This window comes from Cebus imitator, unplaced genomic scaffold (assembly GCF_001604975.1).
Source record: "Cebus imitator isolate Cc_AM_T3 unplaced genomic scaffold, Cebus_imitator-1.0 Scaffold354, whole genome shotgun sequence".
NCBI lineage: Eukaryota > Metazoa > Chordata > Mammalia > Primates > Cebidae > Cebus > Cebus imitator.
In genome coordinates, this window is record NW_016107669.1 from 1,991,754 (window position 1) to 2,016,587 (window position 24,834).

Genomic DNA, 24,834 nt, shown 5'->3' on the forward strand with positions numbered 1-24,834 from the left:
ATTCTGTGGGTTTGGGGTGGAGAGTTCTGTAAATGTCTATGAGGTTTGCTTGGTCCAGGTCTGAGTTCAAGTCCTGGATATCCTTGTTAATTTTCTGTCTGGTTGATCTGTCTAATAATGACAATGGGGTGTTAAAGTCTCCCACTATAATTGTGTGGGAGTCTCAGTCTCTTTGTAAGTCATTAAGATCTTGCCTTATGTATCTGGGTGCTCCTGTATTGGGTGCATTTATATTTAGGATCGTTAGCTCTTCTTGTTGCATTGATCCAATCAGTAACTATTTCTTAAGACGTTTTGTACGTTAGAGCCCTGTCACTTCTTCATATATGTTAGATAAATAAATCAGAATTCTAATGAAGATTAATGAATTTGTTTTGATTGCCTGACACCATCCTTCACTAACAAGAGATTTATATTAACAGTTTCAGCTCATTTGGGAAAATCCACTTCTCTGCAGTTGTAAAAGCACCACTGTTGAGATTCCATGTACAGAGTATTTATGTTGAAGATATTTCAGTTCTGATACATAAACAATGTTTGCAGTTTTCAGAAACTACTAAATATTATGTCTATAATCTTATTTCAGAGTTCTTGGAAAATACTCCATCCAGTCTGAATCTAGAAGATATAGAAGACCTTTTCTCCCTGGCTCAGTATTATTGCAGTAAAACGCCAGCTTCTTTTAGGAAGGTATAAAACAAGAAATGACCAACAGTTTTGTATTTCACATTCTGTACATTGTTTTATTACTTTGTATTCACTTTAGTTAAAATACTTTAGATTGTCAGTTTTTTCTGTTTCTTTACGTGTTGTAGTTTTGTGTGATTTCTTTTTCCCTTCAGTAAATACCCTCCCTAGTGGAGGAACAGACACGTGAAAAAGATAGTAGGAAGCATCTTACCTCTCTTCTGATTACTGTTATCTCTGATCATAAGAAAATTGACTGTGAAATATTTTCTAAATTAATCCTTTCTTGACTTTAAAAATTATTTTACTGCAGTAATCCAGTGGAGGGGGTAGAGTTATGCCACTTTTTTCTGGAGTTCATCCTTGTACAGTCTTAGTGATGCAAAGCTGTCTTATAAAGAAAGGTCATTTAGACCCATAAAGACCTAGATCCTTAGACCAGACAAGTGCTTTCAATAAAGGACATCAGATTAGACATATGAGTGATATGAACTCCTGAAAAATGAAACTAAGAAGCACAAGGTAATAGTGGAAGAGGCACAAGTTTATATTTATAAAGCAAACAGGTGTGTATATGACTTCAGGTGCCCATGAGAGCATTATTTATTGTCTTTTTTAAAAAGTATTCTGTCATAATAATTTCTAGTTGGTACTCATTATTGTCACTGAAGTGTTAAGATAAAGTTAGATTATGTGTTTTATAAAGCAGGTAAAGGAAGTCTTTTAAGAACATTTTCCCTTAAAAATAACTAATTTAAAAAAAGCTTATTTCTAGGGACTAATTTCAGCTATTTTAATAATTTTCTTATATAGAACTTCAGCTCCTAACAATGTTGCATGTCAGATGGTAAGATAGTAGTTTAAAACATTGAATGAAAAAAAGGCTTATCGTCTGTTTCAGAAGGTGCACCTTTTATTCTTCAGACATAACAAATCTGTAGTAGCAGTTGCGAATTAGAGCAGGCTGTGGATCAGCATATTAACTCATTTATGCAGCTCATTTCTGCCACATTTTTTATTTTATTAAGATATGAAAAATTTTAAGTAACCATTTTTAAAATTTAGTATTAACTGCAGATGATAGTGTGGAAAATAGCTATGTAGAATGTGTGTTTTTTTCTTTTAGTCTTTGATTTCATGTGAGCACTACAGGGACTTTATGTGACTTTTTTATAATTCTTCGCCTATGAAATTTGAGATTATGTAGTATTAAGTTTTAAAAATCACAACTCAAGAATATGTTAATTTTACCTTTTATCATAGTTTAATAAGAATATTTTTAGGAAGAAATTTTGATTTTTTAATAATGTTTGAAAATTTTTTTTCCAACAGGATAATCACCATCTCTTTGGTAGTACTTTGTTGGGAATTAAGGATGATGATGCGGATCTGAGTCAGGCTCTTTGTCTGGCCATCTCAGTGTCAGAGATCCTTCAAGCAAATCAGCTACAAGGGGTAAGTAAAGGAAACCCAGTTTGTTAGGGGACTGTTCCTTTTAAATACAAGGAGCCAACTTCCTCCCTGTTCATTGATTCCCACAAAATCAATTTACTGCAACAAGGTGGCTCTTTTGCCTTTTTGAACGATTGTGTTAAATGTTATGTTCAGAGGGTCATTTTAAAACTTGTCAGCCTGTGTGTTGTGTTACTTGTCTATAATTAATTATTGTAATTCTTGACACCAACTTTTGTAAATCGCCATATCTTTTTTCATATTTCAGTAGAGAGACTGAATGTGTCATTGTATAAAGTACTTAAAAGGGTGTACTTTAGCATTTAAAAGTTTCTGGTAGTTAACAGCTAATTGAATTACATGGTTTAGTTCCATAAAACTTGTAGCAAAGGAAAATTGTGAAAATACAGTTTTCTTCATAAAAATCTAATGAGTCACTTTGACCAATGATGTTTTTAATATACGCTCTTTACTGCTAGTGGTGCAACAGTTAACCATGGTGTGCATTTGGAAGGTGTAGTGTATTTCCAAGGTTGAGGGCAGGAGAGAAATGAACATGGGAAGATGGCCTTTTATGGTAGATCGTTCTTAGTTGGATTTCTTACTGTATCTATACTGGTTACTGAGAATTTTCAAAATACGAGCATCTCACTTTTTTCTTATTCAAACTAATATTAAAAAATAAATGAGGCCAGGTGCGGTGGCTCATGCCTATAATCCCAGCACTTTGGGAGGCCAAGGTGGGCAGATCATGAGGTCAAGAGATCGAGACCATCCTGGCCAACATGGTGAAACCTCATCTCTTAAAAAACAAAAACACATAAAAACATATTATCTAGTTTAAAAGACCCATGAGAACTTCTTTAGTTGAAACTAGTATTGTAGAACATTTTCCCCTCATTCCCGCCACACAAAATAGATGTTTAGTTCTTATGCGAATTGAGCTGTTGATAAATTTGCAGATTTGCAAAAATAAGAATAGCTTATCTAGAGTTGTGTTTTTAACTGTATAGCATTTACATGGTACATTGTCAAATTCCAGTATAATTAGTTTTATAGCTCAGACACTCTCCTGCTGTGTATTTTAAGACTTTCCAGTAAGGAACAACATTTAAAAAAATGTTTTAACTGTTTAAAAGAAATGAAAATATTTAGGACCTTCAGGTTATTTTCTATACTAACTAGGTCCTCCTAATTCCATGTGACATCCATTTTTTAATAAACTTGTTCCCTTTCTTCAGTTAACTCTCAATATTATATTGTGCAATGTGAACCTCATCGCAAATTTCTGTATGTCAAATGTTATTTCTTTTTTAGGAAGGAGTCCGGTTCTTTGTGGTGGATTGCCGTCCTGCAGAACAATATAACGCTGGGCATTTATCAACTGCTTTCCATTTAGATTCAGATCTGGTTAGTATAAATGCTGATTAATTATTTTTAAAGTAACTTTTTTTTCTTTAGTTTATAGGTCCCAAATTGGGGAATTTTTTCTTTTTCCTTAAAGAGGGAGTCTCTGCTCTTAAAAGTGTTGCTGTCAGGTTTCCTTTTCACCCAGATACCCTTTTGTTTAGTTTTGCTTGTTTGTTTGTTTTTGAGATGGAGTTTTGCTCATTTCCCAGGCAGGAGTGCAGTGGCGTGATCTTGGCTCACTGCAAAGACGTGATCTTGCTCCTCCATCTCCCGGGTTCAAGCGATTCTGTCTCAGCCTCCCAAGTAGCTGGGATTACAGGCACCTGCCACCATGCCCAGTTAATTTCTTATATTTTTACTAGAGGTGGGGTTTCACTGTGTTGGTCAGGCTGGTCTCAAACTTCTGACCTCAGGTGACACCCTGCCTCAGCCTCCCAAAGTGCTGGGATTACAGGTGTGAGCCACCATGCCTGGCCCAGATACCCTTTTGGCATCATAAAGGGTAGTCCAAAACAATGCTCACTGTGACTTACTATTGCTTACCATTGTTATGTCAGTAAATTCTGAACTTAGTTTGAGCTACCTAATAGAGCACTTAGCATAGTGCATTGCACCTCCTAAGTACTCTTTGGATATCAGCTTTTATTGTAATTGAGTAAGAATTCTGTAGGCTTTTTAGTATAAGCCATTTTTAATCATAAGTATTTATGCATATAATTGAATATTTAATAAGGGTAGTATCTGGCATATAAGTACTTAGTTGTTAAAACTACTATCCTAGGTCATTTAATTTGAAGAATGGGTAAAGTAAATAATTAAATATTGTCAGAGATTAATAGAGCCGTTGGTAGAATTAAGGCTAACATCATTTAAGCCATCCTGGGATCATTAAAGCCTCAGGGACGGGGAACCCAGGGATGCGATAAGAAACCTCTTTGCTAAATATTAAGTCTACCCTTCCCCTTCCCAACTTGTCTGAAAAATTTGATGCTAAGACTGAAAGGATGTGTGATATTGAGAGGCGATATTGAGAGAAAAACTAGTAGAAGAAATCAGGGTTTCAGATATTACAAGAAAGGCCATCTTAGCTCATCCATAGTCTGTAGGTAAACTCTGCCTTTCTCTTCCTTGATTCCTCTCTCATTTCTATTTTAAAATTTTACTCAAATGATTCATGAATACGTGAATTAATATATATATTTTTTGAGACAGAGTCTCTCTCTGCCACCCAGGCTGGAGTGCAATGGTGTGATCTCGGGTCACTGCAACCTCAGCCTCCTGAGTTCTGGCGATTCTCCTGCCTCAGCCTCCTGACTACAGTTGTGTGCCACCACACCTGGCTATTTTTGTATTTTTACTAGAGGAGGAGGTTTCACCATGTTGGCCAGGCTGGTTTCAAACTCCTGGCTTCAAGTGATCCACCTGCTTAGCCTCCCAAAGTGTTGGGATTATAGGCATGAGCCACCACACCTGGCTGGAATTTTTAAAACATTTTAAAGTTTCATCTGCAGAATGGAGTAAAAAAATAAAAATTTTAAAATTTTAAAAAGAAAAAAATTTAAACAATATTATCAATTTACTTAATTTCTAGACCTTTAATATCTATTTATATATTTCTTGTTTTGCCGCTTGATTTTTCACTTAACAGTTTCTAAGAGATCTTTTGATATAAGTACATTCTTTTTAATGATGCATAGTGGTCCATGGTACATGTAGGTGTACTATAATTTATTGCCTGATTGATGTATACTCGGGTTATTTTCTTTCTTGTAATAAACAATGCTGCAGTTAACATCTTTATATACACTTTGTGAAGTTATGTGAATATTTCTGTAAAACAGATTCTTAAAAGTAGAATTGTTTCGTTGAGTTGTCTGGGCATATGCATTTTACTAGAGACCACCGTATGGCCCTTTAAAAAGGCGGAACCACCTTATGTTTCAGAACTGTAAATGAGAATGCCATCAGCATTATTGAACATTATCAATCTTTTCGTACCTTACCAGAATGTTAAGTAAAAATAGTTGTAATTACTGATGAGGTTGACATTATTTTTTGTGAGAGTGCTATTTATTTATATTTGCTTTTGTTTTTTACAAATTGCTTTTCTATATGGTTTGTCCATTTTTCTATTAATTATTCACCATACTTTTTATGTATCTCCATTAAAATGGCTTTTAAACATCTTTGTTGTCATTGTCATACTTGTTTCCTTGAGGGTATGAAATGAGTATCTCATCCTTGTGTCTCCATTACCTGGAATAGTGCTGATAAATAAATGCTTTCTGTTATTTCTGACTATTCCTATAAGAAATACATGGTTTACCATGTAAGTGGAAACTAAAAAATAGAGCTTGTTTTAATCTATAGTTTTCTGTTCTTTCTGTCATGATACCTAAGGACACTGTAGCTACTTGTTATATAAGAAAAAACAACAAAGTTTTTCTCTAGTAGAGAAGTATTTTACTTGCTTCAGTCTTTCTGTGAATGTTCAACTTTTGCTCTAATGTATTAAAGATACATTTATAAATATAGCATTTATCCCAGGATTTTATTTAGAAGAGCCTTTTTTTCCTTTGTGTTCATTGTGTCTCTTTAAATATTGGGGTTTTTCCTAAAAAAAATTTCAAGTTTGCAAATGTATGTAAACCAGGCTTGCCAAGTTTTTAACTTTTAAAAATTTGTCTAGATGCTCCAGAATCCATCTGAGTTTGCACAGTCAGTAAAATCCTTGCTGGAAGCACAGAAGCAGTCCATTGAGTCTGGCTCCATAGCTGGTGGGGAGCACCTCTGTTTTATGGGCAGTGGCAGGGAGGAGGAAGACATGTACATGAATATGGTCCTGGCACACTTTTTACAGGTATGCCAACATAGATTATTTCAGCGTTGTTTGGTTATTGTTATGACCTTTAAGAAATTCATGTAGATAACTTTTTGCTTGTCAGATTTATCTATATTTTTCTTGGTTTTGTGTCTTGTTAAGGTCTTCTTCATATTTTTCTCCTGTGCTTATAGGACTTCTTTTTTATGTTTAACTCAAACCATCTAGAATTTATTTTGTGTAAGAAGTAAGATAGGAATTTTAAAAAAAATTTCTCCAGATAGCTTACAAATTGTATAATTTAAAATACGACCTTATTAATACTCTGAGTTCCTCTGTGCATCAAGATCTATTTCTGGATCATATTACATTGATCTTTTATTTTTTCTATTATTACTGTTTTTTGAGATGGAGTCTTGCTCTGTCGCCCAGGCAGGAGTGCAGTGGTGCAATCTTCACTCACTGCACCCTCCGCCTCACAGATTCAAACAATTCTCCTGCCTCAGCCTCTCGAGTAGCTGAGCTACAGGCACGCGCCACCACGTCTGACTCATTTTTGTATTTATAGTAGAGACGGGGTTTCACTGTGTTGACCAGGCTGGTCTTGAACTCCTGACCTAAAGTGATCCGCCCTCCTCGGCCTCCTAGAGTGCTGGGATTACAGGTGTGAGCCACTGCCCCTGGCCTGTTATGTTACATTGACCTTTATGTGTGTTTATGTCCTAGTACTTTTTACAATAGCTATATAATTCATTTTAGTGTCTTCATTTGAAACTGAAAAAATACATATGCATGTTCATTCACAACACTTAGCCATCTTTCCTTTTTGTGTTTAAATATTGTCTTCAAAACAACTAATTTGAATTAGTGATTTTATGCAACCTGTTCCTCTGCTTTTTTAAAAATGTCACTCAGTGATGGCTTGCTTTTTATTAAAACAGTTGTTTATTAGATATTATTTGGCAGTTGATGTGTTAAAGGCCTTACTTTGTGTGGTCCTGAACTATGGAATCAGCAAGATGGTAGGCATGGTAATACACAAGGCACTCAATTTGGAATCATTTCTATTTGTGTTGTATTTTACTGGGAATTTGGTTTGAAAAAGTTTAAAGACAAAATCCTTGAAAAGCAAAATCAGAGAAGAAACAGGATATTTGGGAGAGGGATTGTAGGATGTTAAATTTTATTAAAGGAAAGAGTTTAGAAATATACAGAATAACAAAAATAAGGAACCAAACATTTCACTCATAAATTTAATTGGCCTATTGTAAAAATGCTTCAGGCCAGGCACAGTGGCTCGTGCCTATAATCCCAACACTTTGGGAGACTGAGATGGGAGGATCACTCAAGCCCAGGAGTTCAAGACCACTTTAGGCAACATGATGAGACCCTGTCTCTACAAAAAATAAAAGTATTAACTGGGTGTGGATGTGTTCCATTGTAGTACCAGCTACTTGGGAGGCTGAGGCAGGAGAATTGCATGAGCTGAGAGATTGAGGCTGCAGTGAGCCATGGTGATGCTACTGTACTCCAGCCTAGGTGACAGAGCGAGACCCTACCCCAAAAACAAAATAAAATAAAAACGCTTCAGTATAAACTATACTATATATTGTGAGGGCTGTCATAGAGCAAGAGTTTGGAATATTGAGAATTTTTTGTAATTATTCAGGTTATTTATGTGGTTTTATAAATTTTTTCCCTAATTGTTATCATGGAAAGTCTCAAGGAAATTGAAAAGTAGGGAAAACTGAATGCCATAAACTCGTTGTAAAGACACAACCACATCGCTATCATACTTTATTTTAAAAAATTTAACTAGTATTCAAATTTCCCTGATTTTCATCTAAAACAAGGTGTTAACATTGGTTGATGTATTTTAAGTTAATTTAGTTTATAGGTTCCTTTTTAAAATATTTTCCTTGCATATATTTGTTGAGAAAAGCCCAATTAATTTGTGTTATAGCGTTCCTCACATTCTGGATTTTGCTGATTATATTTACATAGTATCATCTATCATGTTCTGTCCTTGGTATTTCCTGTAAGCCATTAGTTAAATCTAGAGATGTGATTGAATTGCTTTGTTCAGAGGAAGGAGGTCCTGAGGGTGATGACTGTCTCTTTTAGATGACAAATAGTATTTAGATGTCTCTTTTTTTTTCTGTTTCTCTTTTTTTATTTATATTACTTAGATCCATTAGTTTTTAGTAGTTTGCAAAATGGTAACATTCCCTATTTCTTCCTAATTAGTTGTAATGTTTCCTTTTATATTATCTTTTAATAAAGGGCATAAAATATTTTGAAAGCTTTTAAAAATCACTCTTGATTACAACCTAAAATACTGTTCAACTAATTTTTATAGTTTCAATAGTACAACTAATCAGTTGCACTATTGAAACGATAATAAAGTAAAATCAAGACTTGTTAATAGCCTTGAAGCTGTCCCCTTCTTCCCACCTGAGCACCAGACTTTACAATACATAAGGTAAATGGCTATGCCTCTCTGTGCCAAAGTCCAAACTGTCACGGAAATAAGAAAGTCCAGAAGTTTAATATATAACTTGATACTGTATTTATCAGTGTTTTAGAACTAGGCAAAGTTTTAATTAAGTCACATTTTTGGAATAATTTAAATTTTCTATTACAGAAAAACAAAGAATATGTGAGTATTGCCAGTGGAGGATTTATGGGTAAGATTTTAATTTATTTTTTTTTCTCCATGTTTCAGAAGAAATTGTATTGATTATCAACAGAGTTGATGTGGAGTGTTCACATTAGTTAATGGGCAGACTCTCTTCATTCATTCAGTATTTTCAGAAAAGACAAGGCCAGCAGGACATACAGATAACACACGTAATAGACAATTGAAATGAATGACTGATGTAAGACTGTTTAAGGAGATTTATTTCAAGAAATATTTTTGTAAAGATGAATGAAAAACTGCCCATATGGTTGCCTCTGTGGAGAATAAGGATTAAATGACGGAACTGGGAAGGAACAGTTAAAGGAATACTTTTTATAGTGTACCCTTTGGACTCTTTAGGTGTTTTGTCATTTTATTTTTGAACTACTTGAAGGTATTCTCTGCTTAAAAAATGTTGGGTAAATGGAGTAAAATAAACCGATAGTTTCACATCTGCAGACTAATATTTGATAATCTAGGATAGTAAAATAATGGACATGGTCTCTGCAGGCAAGTATTGAGAATTTTACTTTGCAGGCAGAGTAGTAAGATTTTAAAAGAGCCTGTCTTACATTAGAAAAAGAGATCACAAAACTAAACTGTAAATGCTGGGGAAATTAGTGATCAAATCAAATCAATATATAAGTATCATATGCTAACCAATTGTGCAACTGAAGCTCCAAAAATCAAATCAGTATATGTGGAGGGTAATGGAATCGTAGGTTTTAATCATGGGAGTTAGGCTATAACATAGAATTTTTGGAACATTAGGATATATTTCCTCTTGGTCTTTGTTAACAAGGATTATGATTATCTCCTATGTATCATGACCTGATAACAACTTTTGAAGCTCGTACCCAGGATGATGTACAAAAGGGTACTTTCAATAAGTAGTATTAAACGTGTTGGCTCTAGGCTCAGTGTTATTTATTAGGAATCCTGGTAACATGATATAAAACTTGATATAACATGATGTATTAAGCTTGTTATTCTCAAAAGTGTCTGAAAAGCATTATACTTTATGGTATAAAAAAAGCCACAATCAGTTTTCAATTAATCCTTTATGTCATAAAAATGTTGCAGAAATTGCCGGGCGCGGTGGCTCACGCTTGTAATCCCAGCACTTTGGGAGGCCGAGGCGGGTGGATCACGAGGTCAAGAGATCGAGACCATCCTGGTCAAAATGGTGAAACCCCGTCTCTACTAAAAATACAAAAATTAGCTGGGCATGGTGGTGCACGCCTGTAGTCCCAGCTACTCGGGAGGCTGAGGCAGGAGAATTGCTTGAACCCAGGAGATGGAGGTTGCGGTGAGCCGAGATTGCGCCATTGCACTCCAGCCTGGGTAACAAGAGTGAAACTCTGTCTCAAAAAAAAAAAAAAAAAAAATGTTGCAGAAATTATCTGTTAATACTTGAAAGATTTCCTTCCGGAGAAGAAACATAAAGCCTTTACAGTTATCATCACCTTTAGTGTCAGTTAAGAAAAGTTTTCCATGTACAGAGGATTTTAGAAGGAAGAAGAGGAAGGTTGTTTGCTCTAGTTTGAAGGCCTTTACTCCTTTACAGACATGCCGAAAGAAACAGCTGTGATTATGTCCTTGGGTCCTTTTTTCTCAGCTGTGACATATTTATTATATTTCTTTGGTAATGAATCTTTCCAAAGAGGGTTGATATTTTAGGTTTTGTTTTTCTTTTTTTTAATTTACCTTAAGCACTGCAGCAGCACCTGGCAGACATTAATGTGGATGGACCAGAAAATGGATATGGCCATTGGATTGCTAGTACCTCAGGCTCAAGGAGCAGTATCAATTCTGTTGATGTAAGTGCATGTAGAGAATATGTCGCCAGATTTGGATAAATTCCCAGAAAAGGTGATTAATTACTAAGCCCCCACCATAACAAACGTGGAGGCAAAATATTTTAAACACATGCAATGAAGAGTCATATTAGTGTGAGATTAATGCAATGATGTAGCAGTCCTTCACAGCTAAACTAGCCGGGAGCTCTTGAAGTTCAGCTGCTGAATTCAAATTTCTCCCTGTCCAGCCGGAGTTTGGTGTCAGGTAGTGACAGTTTTATGCTCCAGTTTAAATATCAGTGGGGACCAATCTGGGTCCTATAAATAGCCGGGACTCTTAAGCAAGCTGGCTCCAGGCCTCTCACAGTTAGTTTTTTCCAGAATACTAGGGCTAACAATCATCTTGTGCATACTATGTCTGTACCCATCCCCATCACAAACTTACATGATTAGTACTTGAGTCTATCTATATTTGAGAATCGGCCAGGCAGAGAAAGACAAGAACCACTTGCCAGTCCTATTTTATTTGATTTTTAGTTATTGAGATGTGTATTTAGTAATGCACATTACTACATTTTTATTTACATTACTAGTAATACACATTACTGTGGTTCTGCTACAGTGGATAAATCTGTTTTTCTGTTCTACTTTGGAAATATTTGGATAATAGGTCTCGTGCTTTTTCAGTACTTAAGTATTTCATGTCAGTTGAATTAGATGTCATTAAATCACTTTCATAAATAATGGTGGTCATCTACCTAATGATTATTTTTTAAAACAGAAATAGAAGGACAACTGCAGTACAGGGTGATGGTTACTAGCTTGAGCTTACAGATCTGACATACCTGGGTTCAGATTTCATGTACAACTTACTTTCTTCATGATCTCCAGCAGGGTCTTTCAGCGGTGGTTTCTTTACCTGTGTAATAGAAATGTTAACAGCATAACCTTCTTCCTAAGGATAGCTTGAGGATTAACTGTGCAAGTAAATGGAAAGTGTAGTACCTATCACCAAATATTTAATACTAGTTATTATGAAATCGTAGCTCACTACCTGTGTTAGTTAAGGTTTTTCTTTGGCCATACAAATCAAAATCAGATTATTTTCATATCAGCAGATAAGGTTTGTCTGAGAATCTTATTTTTAACTTGATATTCGTATTTTTAACTTGATGCTCCGTGTGTGAAATCACCATTTACTTAGTAAACATTTGCTGTTTTCATTTTAAATAACTAGTATTTCATTGTATGAGTGTATGATAATTCAGTTTTCTGTTGTTCAATATTTACATTATTTTCAGTCTTTTTCTGTTACAAACACTATTTAATTTTTGTAGTGATATATTTGCATATGCCATGATTGTTTAGTCCTGGAAATGGAGTAACTTGATTAAAATGTTACTTACCAAACTCCTTAGACTTCTGCATTATTATTAAATGGTTCTCCAAAAAACATTTTCATTTATATTTCCATTCACATCACTGGATAGTTTTCTGTTGAAGCTTTTATCTTCATATTTGAAAAACACTGATTGAGGCTATTTTAGAAATTATCTTAAAGAGCATTCTTTTCAGAGTACCAAATAATTTTTACATTCAGTTTAATTCAGCTTTGAATTTAGATATGGAAATAGAAACATAGTTTTTTGTGTTGTTAATGACATTTTTTGTAAAAATAAAAGTAACATGTTCACTGTAGCATCATCTGTAAATAAGAAAAGTGTAAAGAAAGCAAAAGCACCTGTAGCTGTACCAGAGATAATTTTCCCATTCATATTTTAAAGTATTTTCATCAAACCCTTTTTAGTGAATGTGTTCCTTTTTCCAAAGGTAGTGATCATAGCATACCTAGAGTTTTATTTTCTGCTTTTTCACTGAATATATGAGCATTTTCTAGCATTATAAAATGTTGTTTAAAAAGTGTGAGTTTTTAGTGGCTGTATAATTTTCCATCGAATAGTACCCAAACTCTGGGCACTTTCTTCTTTCCTTCCCATTAATTCCAAAGAGGAATAATGGGCAAATAATAAGATCACTTTTAAATGTTTGACACCCATTACTAAATTGCCTTTTAGGAAGGTATATGTGAGCAATCCCCTGAAACAATTTGAGAATTAATACTCTCAGCCAGGCATGGTGGCAGGTGCCTATAATCCCAGCTACTCAGGAGGCTGAGGCAGGAGAATTGCTTGAACCCAGGAGGCAGAGGTTGCTGGGTGACAGAGCAAGACTCCCATCTCAAAAAAACAAAACAAACAAAAAAGAATTATACTCTCATCTATTACATGTGGTACATCAGGATAACTTTTCTTCAGAAAATAAAGGCCTAATTGGGAATGTCTTTAAAAATTTAGCTACATGGATAGTAGTTTGATTATACTTTCGCTTATTTTTGTAGGCTACTCTGAGATAAGAAAAGTTAATAGTTTTGACTATTTCTTATTGAATAAAGAAGGTAATTGCAGACTTCACACACATGTATGTGCAAATAGTTTGATTATACTTTTCCTTATTTTTGTAGGCTAGTCTAAGATAAGAAAGGTCAGTAGTTTTAACTTTCTTATTTAATAAAGAAGTTAATTTAAGACTCCACACACATATATTCATAAGTATATCCTAATTTTTTATTCTACCCTCTTTTCTTAAAATGATTTCACCTAATTAGTTTACAGCTGCCAAAACAAAATATTATACCACAAAATGGTGGCTTAACTAATGTAAATTTATTTTCTTACTGTTCTGGAGGCTGAAAGTCCAAGATTTGATTTATCCTGAGGCAGGTTTGATTTATCCTGAGGCCTCTCTCCTTGGTTTACAGATGTCTGCCTTCCGCTCTGTGTCCTCAAATAGCTTTTTCTCTGTTTTCATGTGCTCATGTCTTTCTCTAACGACACCAGTCAGACTGGATTAGGCACCACCTATAAAAACCTAATTTAACCTTAATTATGCCTGTATCTCCAAATACAGTCGCATTCTGTTAGAACTTACATGAATTTAGTGGGATTGCAATTCAGTCTATAACATGTAGTTTACCATTAGCAGTAGTATGTCTTCTAGTCATTTAGAGAGCAGTTAAACCATCTAAATTATTTTTTTTTAGGGTGAATCTTCTAATGGCTCAAATGATAGAGGAATGAAATCACTAGTAAATAAAATGACTGTGGCTTTGAAGACAAAATCTGTTAATGTCAGGGAAAAAGTTATCAGTTTTATAGAGAATACATCAACTCCTGTGGATCGGTAAGTTGTTTATACAGTATGAGTTTATGATGAATAATTAAAACTAAAGAAACATGTCTTACAGTAAGTAAATGTTAGTTGAATTGAATGTGTTCCAGAAGAGGATCATAAATTACATTTTCTATTAAGTGATTTCATAGTTTTCATTGGAATTGCAGGAATGTACTTTATATCCCTAGTTCTTCTCTCTTACTACTCAAAGATGCAAGTATTGTATCTGTCATGTCATATCATTCACTACAAAAAATTTATGTCCCACTGTGTATTACATTTCATATAGTAGCTGCTTCCCAAATATTAAATGAATGGAGAATCATCTGCTGAATTCGGTGATTTCATAGTAGGAACCTCTTCCTCTGCTCCAGTAATTTAAAACCTAGAAAATCTGGTCATGCTAAATATAGCAGAAACCCACCTTCTCATGTTTAAGCTCAGACTTAATAGAATTTTGTTTACAAAGCCCCATTTCCCTGTAAATTACAAACAAGAGACATGGTTAATAATTGATAAACAAATTTTAAAATACCTGTTATATATATATTATCGTCACAGAGTGTATATTTTTTCTTGACATTTAAGTCTATTTCAACTTTCTTGTTCCTAGAGTTCAAAGCTAATTTTATAATTGCAACACAGAATTTGTTTTTAAGGAAGCCTTATATTGGAAATGTGTTATAGTGTTTGGTTTCACTTTCACATATTGCAGTATCCTGGGAAACTGACATATTTTACTTTAAGAACTGAATGTCAGGGATTTGTTGTCTGTGCCTTTATTAAGTATAGTATATATGCATACAAAAGTACATTTTTTCACATTTAGTAAATAGCCAAGAAGATAATAGGTTATTTTCATTGATCCAAAAAATTGTACCTTATCTAAAATGGTCAGCTAATAATTATTAAGGTGTTTCATCGAGCCTGAAAAACTTGTTTATGCAATGAAGTTATGTCTGTTCTCAAAAGCTAACCCTTTTACCTTTCGTTGGTACTTCTGAGTTGGAGAACTATTATTGCTACATTTTGTAGCATGAACATTTACAATTTTATTTTAAAATGCATTTATTTTATTTTAAAATGAACTGGTGATAACTGTAAGTCAGAAAGTCTGTGTCTTTATTACTTGAAATTGGCTTTTCTTGTTTTTCTTTGTACTTGGGATGATGGAAACATCTTTATAGTGTACACTCTGGGTGAGAAAAACTGATTAAATTGTGCCATATTTTTTGTTTTAAAGCTGTTGCATTTTTTTTTTATAATCATTTTGTTCTGTCCTCTGCCTTGATTTGCTATAGAATGTCTTTCAATCTTCCTTGGCCAGACAGATCATGTACAGAGCGGTAAGCCAATGAGTAGAGCATTTTTCTTGAATCATCCTTTTCCTTTAATATGCCTCATGCCATCTGTAAGCCTTGTGCTGTCTTGGCTCAGATTTCATGCAACTCTTTCAAATGCTAAACTTTTCTCATTCTGCTTTTAGGAGTATGTCATGTTGGTTGATATACTTTTCTTTTTTTTGCTTGATCATTTTAATTCTTTTTCCTGCATGCTTGTTTATATTATTCCACACATGAAAATCAAGTTTATTCAAACCTTGCAGTTTTTATTCTGAGACAGAGGAAGGTGAAGCAAAGAAAGTATGTATATGGTCGTGAGTTGGCAGGTTATTTGCTTTGGAGATCATTTGCCCTAGCAGCAGAGAAAGTTATAGCACCTAAAAATAGGTACTGTTCATGGTTCAAATTTTTTGTTAATTCATGTACATTGTGTAATTTTATATATTTAGATTTTTCTTAATAAGATGTATGTATTTGGGTTGAGTTAGCATATATAAATCTCTTCTAAAGAACTACAGTTCTGCCTTTGGTTTTTGTTGAAGAAAAAATTAGGTTTTTTTTTTTTTTTTTCCAAGTCGTGGATTATTTTAATGTATAATCTGTCACTTCTCTAGCCCAAATAAAATGAGGTGCTTCTTATTAAAAGACAAAGATTTTGTAAGCTGGATGTTTAAAAATTTACTGGAACTTCAATTAGGGTGACAAAAGAACTTTATTAACTCTATATGACTTTGTAGTTCTTATACTCACAGAATTTTTTGACAGTTTAATTTAGATTATCAATTACAGCATAGGTGTCTATGAACGTTTAAAAAGAAATTCTATAAATTCTAAGTGGGCCAGAAAAAAAAAAAAAAAGAAATTCTAGTCATATTTTAAGTGTAAGTTAAGCTTTGGAATAATGGAATGGAATTTTTACAGGTCACTTTAGTATTCGCAGTAACTAGAAGTAGCATTTTTAAAAATAATACTTCACTCTCTAATAACTTATCTTCTAAGAATTTTGATTTATTGTGACTATTTCTATACAATGCCAATTACAGGACTAATACTAATAATTTTACCTAGGGTTACTTTAAAGGAAATTGCTTCTTTTAAAATTATAATCTATTTGTGAATCATCCTTTCTGTTTTCTTCTGTTATAGGACTATTGAAGTAGTCTAATTTTTTTAACTCCCAATTCCCAAATTATTTTTGTAACTTAAATAATCTTTTCTGATCTACAGGTAGATACTTTTGTCTTAAAAAGAGAATTTAATGAGAAGTTAAAATGAATTAGGTCTCTTTCTAAGCTCAGTAAATTATGTCAAAGCCTACTCAACCCATAATATAGATGTTTCTATTATTGCCATGGCAAAAAAGTATAGATATAATACTTTAAAAAATAGTCCAGCTGTTGCATTTTACTCATTTTAGCCAGTTTTTCAAGAAATGTCTCAATAGTCCTTAGTATTCATGTTCATAAAAACTTTGCATTTTATTATAAATCTTGATCAATAATTAATTGTTTTTTTTAGGATTGTCTCTGCTCATACTTTCTGGTTCAAGCATTTGCTGTAAACATTATGTTTGTTACTTTCTATGTTATGGCAACTTAATTGTTGTTTAATATTAGGAGAGAACTTGTGATCTAATCTTATATAAAATTTTACAATGTAGGTAACATCAAAGCATTTTTAGATAAAGCTCTTACCTCCATCTTTGCCTTTTGTAAGAAAGCTGAATCTCAATTTAAAAGGGTTCAAATTATGTCATTTTCTTTTTTTAAAAATGTATTTATTTTACTTTAGGTTCATACTATATCTGGCATTTCTCTCCATGTTATCCCTCCCCACGCTTCCCTTCCTCCCCACCCCTACTGTCTCTCCCCTACCCCCCCAACTGTCTAATGAGCATAGTTTGATCGTTTATAGGATAATTTTATATTAGATATATTTTAACGTAAAACCAAATGATTATGTCACTTTTAATTTAATCAGACTTTAAGCCTATGTATTGATTAACCTAACTTGTAATTTCCAAAGAATACTTGCTATACACTAAACTCTCATTAGATTTTATTGAGGAATGTTATTTTGGAAGAAGTAAATGAACAAAATTATGCTACCGAAAAGATTTTTAGTGATGGTTTGTATTTAAAGTTATTTAAAATATAGGTTTGATCTCTGTCTTCTGGGAAAACTGAATTCTAAACCCAAGTAAAGGCCAAGCGTGGTAGTTCACACCTGTAATCTCAGCACTGGGAGGCTGAGGTGGGAGATCACGAGGCCAAAAGTTCAAAGCCAGTCTGAACAGCATAGCAAGACCCTGTCTCTGAAAAAAATAAAAAAATTAGAACAGGCATGGTTGTGCACCCCTGTGGTCCCGCACCCCTGAGGTCCCAGCTACATGGGAGGCGGAGGCAGGAGGATTGCTTGAGCCCAAGAATTCGAGGCTGCAGTGAGCCATGATTGCACCACTGTACTCCAGCCAGGGTGACAGAGCGAGACCCTGGCTCTGAAATAACAAAAATAATAATAATAATAATAGCAGTAATAATAGGCCGGGTGCGGTGGCTCACACCTGTAATCCCAGCACTTTGGGAGGCCACGGTGCACAGATTATGAGCTTAGGAGTTCGAGGCCAGCCTGGCCAACCTGGTGAAACCCTGTCTCTACTAAAAACACAAAAACTAGCCAGGTATGATGGCAGGCACCTGTAATCCCAGCTACTCAGGAGGCTGAGGCAGGAGAATCGCTTGAACCCGGGAAGCAGAGGCTGCAGTGGGCTGAGACCAAGCCACTGCACTCCAGCCTGGGCAACAGAGCGAGACTCCATCTCAAAAATAAATGAATAAGTAAATAAATAGTAGAACTAACTAAAGACATGTAACTTGATTGTTTTTCACATTGGAATGTCTCTTGAAAATAGAGGATTCTGAGTGTTTTCATGTGTTACATGCACATCCAAAAAAGCTAGAGTCTTTCTTTGTAGTAGATAATTTTAGCAGGTAAAACAATGCTTTTCCCCTCAGAAACATGTAGTATTTTGTTGACACATTTTAATTGTACCACTTAGTTTATTTGGGATTACCTGAAAGTTAATAGGGTATTAATTTTTATACTAAAAAATTTTTTTAATTAATTAAGGTCACAATTTCTATAGACCTAATCAAGTGTAGGTTTACATTTTATTTATGCTTCTGCCTCTTGAAAAAGAAGTAGATTCATTTTTATGGCTTATATTTACACAACAGAAGTAAAATCTTAATTTCAGTTGAAACAAAAGTAACATAATAGAAAATGGGAAGATAACCCTTAAGACACTTGCACTTAAATGAGAAGCCTTAACCACTCATATTGGAATTTGAATATTTGGTGCCATAACTTTCTCTAACAGACATGAAGGCATTGTCCTAATCGTGTTACAATAAAATTAACCGATTTAATTCTCACAGTAACCCTGACAGTAGATATTGTTAGCACTATTTTACAGAGGAGGAATCAGAAGCACCAGAGGACAGGTAACTTCCGCAAGGCCAAACAGATCTAAGCGTTGGTTTTAATATGAATGTTGAAATTGTTTAAAATTTAATTTTTACATTTTTGAGAGCAGTCAGCATACCAAATCCTTATGCCACTTTTGCTAACAATTTCTTTATCTTCTTTCAATTTACTTAACATAGCCACCCTAAAACTATGGGTAGTACATGGGGTTGGCGGGGCGGGTAAGGAACATTAACATTTTGTTTGAATATTCAGATGATGCTTGGTAAAAATCTTTGATAACTTCCTGAATGATGATTTATCCCCTAAAATTCTTTGAATATAGGCATGTGAGCAGCAGTGACAGAGTGGGCAAGCCTTATCGTGGTGTAAAGCCTGTTTTCAGCATTGGGGATGAAGAAGAATACGACACAGGTGTAGTAATACACTTGTCTACAAATGCCTTTGCTCAGTCATCGGGGTGTTTACGGCAGTCATTCTGGGACGAGCCAAACAACTGCTTTTTTAAAAAAATGAGATTCTGTAGATGTAATTGGAGAATCTGTGGCTTTCTATTAAGAGTTTGGTGTTAGACACTTTAAATTGTGCCTATTAGAAATCCAAGCAGAAATGCTGAGTAGAGGCAATTGATTATAGGAGTCTTCGGCTGAGGAGAGAAGTCTAAACTGATGATAATTTGGGGACTATCAGTGTAGAAATAGTATTTAAATCCAAGTGATGGAATTGAAATTCCTTTGATCACCCCACTGGGAGATTGAGAGTTTTGGGACTAAAGCCCTGAAAATTACAAAATTGAGACATCTGAAGTCTTTGGAAACTGGAGGCAATATCCTAAAGGGCCACAAGATGGGGATATTATGTCAGGGAAATCATCTTCTCTGTGGTTATGGTTTAAATAATTAAGTCTGGTTTAGAATTCTACTGCCCAAGTTATCCTAGTTAAGCAATCATAACTAATATTATTTGATATGTGTATTGAGTTTGAGAGAAAAAAATATATAAACGTTACAGAATGAGAAAAAAAGACTCCCAAATCTCACCTTGCTTTTTCCGGTTAGTAACACATGTTGCATATTTTCCATTTGAGATCATATATCTCATTCTCCTTCTATCATATAAACATTCCATACTTTATTTAGCCAGTCTTCCAGTTGACATTGGTGGTTTTCTGGGATTTCTATAAATATATATATCTAGGTTAACTTTTGATGAAAGTATATTCAGAGTTTAAATTCTTAGTAAGATTGCTAGGTTATAGGGAGTCACATTTGATATTTTAATAAATATAGGAAATCCCTTCCCAGAAAACTTGCACAGAGGTAAATGTGATATTGCTAATTGTTGCCTTTTCTTCTTTTTCCCCTCTCTGTTGCCATCTTCTCTATCTCTCCCTGCATATCTCAACTTCTCCCATTAACAAAGGGGAGAGGCAAATGGATGAATAAATTGTGGTATATTTACTTTTATCATGTATCTACACACACATATTTACAATGTGGAAAATCGGACCATATTGAAAGTGAGAAAACTGGAACTATGTGTATCAGTATGTATGAATTTCAGGTGTTGGGAGTAAGGTAGCAGTTGCAGAAGAATGCAGTTGAGTCGTCTACTTTTTATATACATTTTGTTTTAAGTGTAGAATACTACCGTATATTATTTAGGGATATGCATATATGGTTAAAGACCTGTATGGGCCTGATAACACCAAGTTCAGATAATTAGTAGTTCTTGGTGGAGAAGAAGGAGAATGTGAGTAAGAAGAGATACATGAGGGGCTCACTTTTGTTCAAGCTGGAGTGTCAATATGTGCAATTTTGTTTTTCATTATGTCTCTATATTTTGCAGTATTTGTTAAAAAGCAAAGAACAGAACATTTGTAATTATTAACCCTAGAGACTGTATTTTCCCTTTCTTAAATTGGAAAAAAATAATTATTTTCTATTTCTCTTATGGAAAAAAGCCCTAGATTTTTACTTATTTATCCCAGAATTGATTTTATTGTTACTCTCCTTAAAATCAGAAGGCAGCAAGATAAAAAGAAATCTTCCATCTTTACCCTCAAACTAGGTGCCTATTGTTTAGCAGTTCAGCCATTTCTTTACAGACTAGTCAGATGATAGTTAGGTTATACATATCAAAGTAGTTGAAATTCCCCAAATAGTTTAATCTTTAAAAGTGTATTCTTAATATTTACATCTGACTTTCTTACCTTATGAAAGTGATGTTTCGTAATAATATTTCTGTATTAATATCAGTGGTATAAGGAAATAGAGTACCAGGATTAGAATTTTTTGTGTTTTTCTTTTTTTCTTTTTTCTTTTTGGAGGCGGGGTCACACTCTGTTGCCCAGACTGCAGTGCAGTAGGGCAATCCTGGCTCACTGCAACCTCCACCTCCTGGGTTCAAGCAATTCTCATGCCTCAGCCTCCCGAGTGGCTGAGATTACAGGTGTGCACCACCACACCTGGCTATTTTTTTGTATTTTTTAGTAGAGACGGGGTTTCACCATGTTGCCCAGGCTGGTCTTCAACTCTTGCCCTCAGGTGATTCACCCGCCTCGGCCTCCCAAAATGTGATTACAGGTGTGAGCCACTGTGCCCCACCTGTTTGTTTTTCAATCCATGTGTTCAAAATACTACCGAAATTTTTTTAGACTGTTAAGGAATGTATCATTTTAAAAGTTGGTAATATCCATGTTTAACACTTTATATTTTTTGTAGATGAAATTGACAGTTCCTCAATGTCAGATGATGATAGAAAAGAGGTTGTAAACATTCAGACTTGGATAAACAAGCCAGATGTCAAACATCATTTTCCTTGTAAAGAAGTAAAAGAAAGTGGACACATGTTTCCCAGGTACTTTTTAAAATGCCTTTGTTAATAATATAAAACTGAACTACAGAAGAACCTTTATCCTAGTACAATAAGATATAATTTTCTTCTGGCTACTTGTATTATAGGTCTTGAATTTTAACAGCATTTCTTATCTTTTTATTTTGAAAAATCTTAGACAGAAATGTTGAAAGAATAGTACATTGAACGCCCTTATATTCTTAGATTTATCAACTGTGAACACCTTTTAATACCACCCCATTTCATATGTATATATGAACATATATACATACAGATACATAGATATGTATACTTTTGTCAAACCTTTCAAAAGAAGCCTGCAAATGTGACACTTCACCCCTAAATGCTTCGGCATAAACCTCTCGAGTGTGTGAGTATCCTCCTGCACAACTCCAATGCCATTAACCCACCTAAAACTTTTTGTAAATTAACATCATTTAACATGCAGATTGTGCCCCAAATTTTCAGTGTCCCCAAAGTATCTTTTGTAGTGTGCTTTTCTTTCTGATCCGTGATCCAGTTCACGGTTCACACATTGCATTATCTGTTACATGTCTTTAGTCTCACCCTGTGTACATCAGAACTGATTTCCCCCACCCGCTTGCTTCCCTTTTCTCTTCATGATAAATGGATCCTTTGAGTCCAGGTCAATCGTCCTGCAGACTGTTCCACTTTCTGGACTTGTCTGATAATTATATTGTATTACTATACATAAAAAATGTGAGACTTATATTAAAAAGAAGCTGAGATACAGAGGTTGGGGGGTGTTAATAATACTGTGCTCATAATCAGGATCCAGTTACAGAATATTACAGAATATATAGGGAAGCCCAACAGTTGCCTAGTGATCTTGGATATTAGATACAGGGTATGGTGCCTTGAATGAGAATGGTTTATGATTATTGATAATACTGTTAAAAATCTGAAAAGTAATAATATATTCCATTTCAATAAAAAATGTATTACTGTAATGATTTCTATGTTGTATGGAACTTTTTATTATATAACTTTTAAATTATTTCAGGATTATCTGTTAAAATATTAATTTTACATACAATTAAAAGCCTTTATTATGTAGCTTGTTTATAGATTAACCTCTTAATGTCTTTTATCTCAAATAATTTTATATAGAGTTGAACATTTTTAATAATTGGGGTGATTGAAACAACACCTATTTTTAATTAAATTTTTTTTTTCTTTGAATGCTCTTTTTTCTCTCAAGTCATCTATTGGTTACTGCAACACATATGTACTGTTTAAGGGAGATTGTTTCACGGAAAGGATTGGCTTATATACAGTCTCGGCAAGCACTGAATTCTGTAGTTAAAATCACATCCAAAAAAAAACATCCTGAACTCATTACCTTCAAGTATGGAAATAGCAGTGCTTCAGGAATAGAAATCTTGGCAATCGAAAGGTAAGATTTTTCTTAGGATGATATTTATCTGAATTATTGCAGTTCACTATAAAGCATAGTTTGTTTCTCTGTTTTGGGGAATGGATGGTGGAACAAGATAGCTGAACCACTTTTAGTGTTTATTATCTCTTTCTCCCCAATCTTCAGTCATATGTGGCTTAGCCATTACTACATGATTTGAGTAAGTGCCATGGCTAATTTCATAAAGTTTCTGGCCCAAGGATCCTTATGATTAATCTACACTGGTGCTGCACTAATTGCTGGCTTGCAGTGAAATAAGAAACTTGTCTTAGAATATGTCAATATTTTTATTTTCCTCCATAGGAAAATTATTATTTTGACAAACTGTCAGTGAACTAAGCAGTGTGCTGGGTGATATAGACAATTTACAGCCCGGTACAAGCCGCCCTTTATCTCATTTTGGGTCATTAACAGTTCACAGACTGGCCCAAGGGCTGTGGGCCACACAAATATTGACACTAAACCATTTTTTAATCTGTAGATAAAAATATGAAGCCCAGAGGGGTTGGATGACTTTCCAGATCCTGACACTTAGTTTGTGACAGAACCAAGTATAGCCTTCCTGACTCATGATTTGTGTTTTATTTCACCTTGCCTCAGCTGAAGTTGTTCTCCTCCTGAGATTTAGGATTACACTTCTTATTTACAGGAGTGCTTGAATAAATAGTAAGATTAAGGTAATATAGGAGCACTTTTAAATAATCAACTTCAATTGGAAGGGGAAATTATTCAACTTCTTCATCTTGTACTGACAATTCAGTAGCAAACATGAATCTGTACTGTTTTATGTACTTCATTATAAGAAAATAATACCTACTTTGTAAATGATCACTTTATTGCTTTATGTAAGAATAAATATTTACATAGTGAATGTATTCAAATCAAAATATAAAGAATATGCCATTCTAATTCCAGTCTGTTAACACATTGGTGAATATCTTCTCAGATTTTTAAAATATATATGTTATTCCTGTATTAAAAACTAGATAAATGTGATACAGGCTTGCTTTTGTGTTCTAATTTTTTTAGAAAACTTAGTATAGTTTGAATATATTTACATTTTAATAAATGTAAATTCTTAACTTTTTAATAGTAGATATTCTGGTTATAAGGATTTCTCAGGAGATTGATTTAACAAGCCTCACGATGATTGGCATTTAGATTGTTTCATGTGTTTTCACTATTAATCTTTTAGTGGGCCTTTAAAAAAAATGTATATTTACATAGTTGTCCGATTAGTCTTCTCAGGATAAATTCCTGCATGTAGATTCAATGGGTCAGAGGTATACAAAATTTAATGTCTACTTATAAATTAATCTTAACCAAAGAACATTTGAATTATGAGTCTTTCATGTATAGTAATAGTTGAGAGTTACGTTTTAAAGGTTTTCCCATAAATTTTGCTAAAGAAATTGAAGTTTATTATTTATAGATCAACTTTTTTTTTTAAATTCAGAGTTTTGGAAGATACAGTTAATAGTGGAAGATGAAGTAACTAGATTCTCCTCCCTTTCTTCAATGATATGTATGGTTCTTTATACTGCCTTGCATATGTAACACTTATAGATTATTTATACAGTGGAATTGTTAGGTTTTACAGAAAATGCTTTAAAAAAAAGCATTTTTTTAAA

At 34.0% G+C, this 24,834-nt stretch overlaps 1 protein-coding gene across 2 annotated transcripts in view; it reads left to right on the forward strand.

Moving 5' to 3' along the window:
• The window catches only part of TBC1D23 (TBC1 domain family member 23), a 64,013-nt gene that overhangs the window by 36,615 nt on the left and 2,564 nt on the right, over positions 1–24,834 (forward strand). The window contains exons 8-18 of one of the 2 annotated variants that reach the window (XM_017506335.2): positions 587–690; positions 2,020–2,142; positions 3,457–3,549; positions 6,239–6,409; positions 9,015–9,057; positions 10,764–10,870; positions 13,950–14,089; positions 15,382–15,426; positions 19,235–19,323; positions 21,633–21,768; positions 22,988–23,182. In XM_017506335.2, the coding sequence (XP_017361824.1) occupies positions 587–690; positions 2,020–2,142; positions 3,457–3,549; positions 6,239–6,409; positions 9,015–9,057; positions 10,764–10,870; positions 13,950–14,089; positions 15,382–15,426; positions 19,235–19,323; positions 21,633–21,768; positions 22,988–23,182 (1,246 nt within the window). The remainder of the gene's footprint in view (positions 1–586; positions 691–2,019; positions 2,143–3,456; positions 3,550–6,238; positions 6,410–9,014; positions 9,058–10,763; positions 10,871–13,949; positions 14,090–15,381; positions 15,427–19,234; positions 19,324–21,632; positions 21,769–22,987; positions 23,183–24,834) is intronic. The other variant, XM_017506336.2, reaches the window with a different exon arrangement.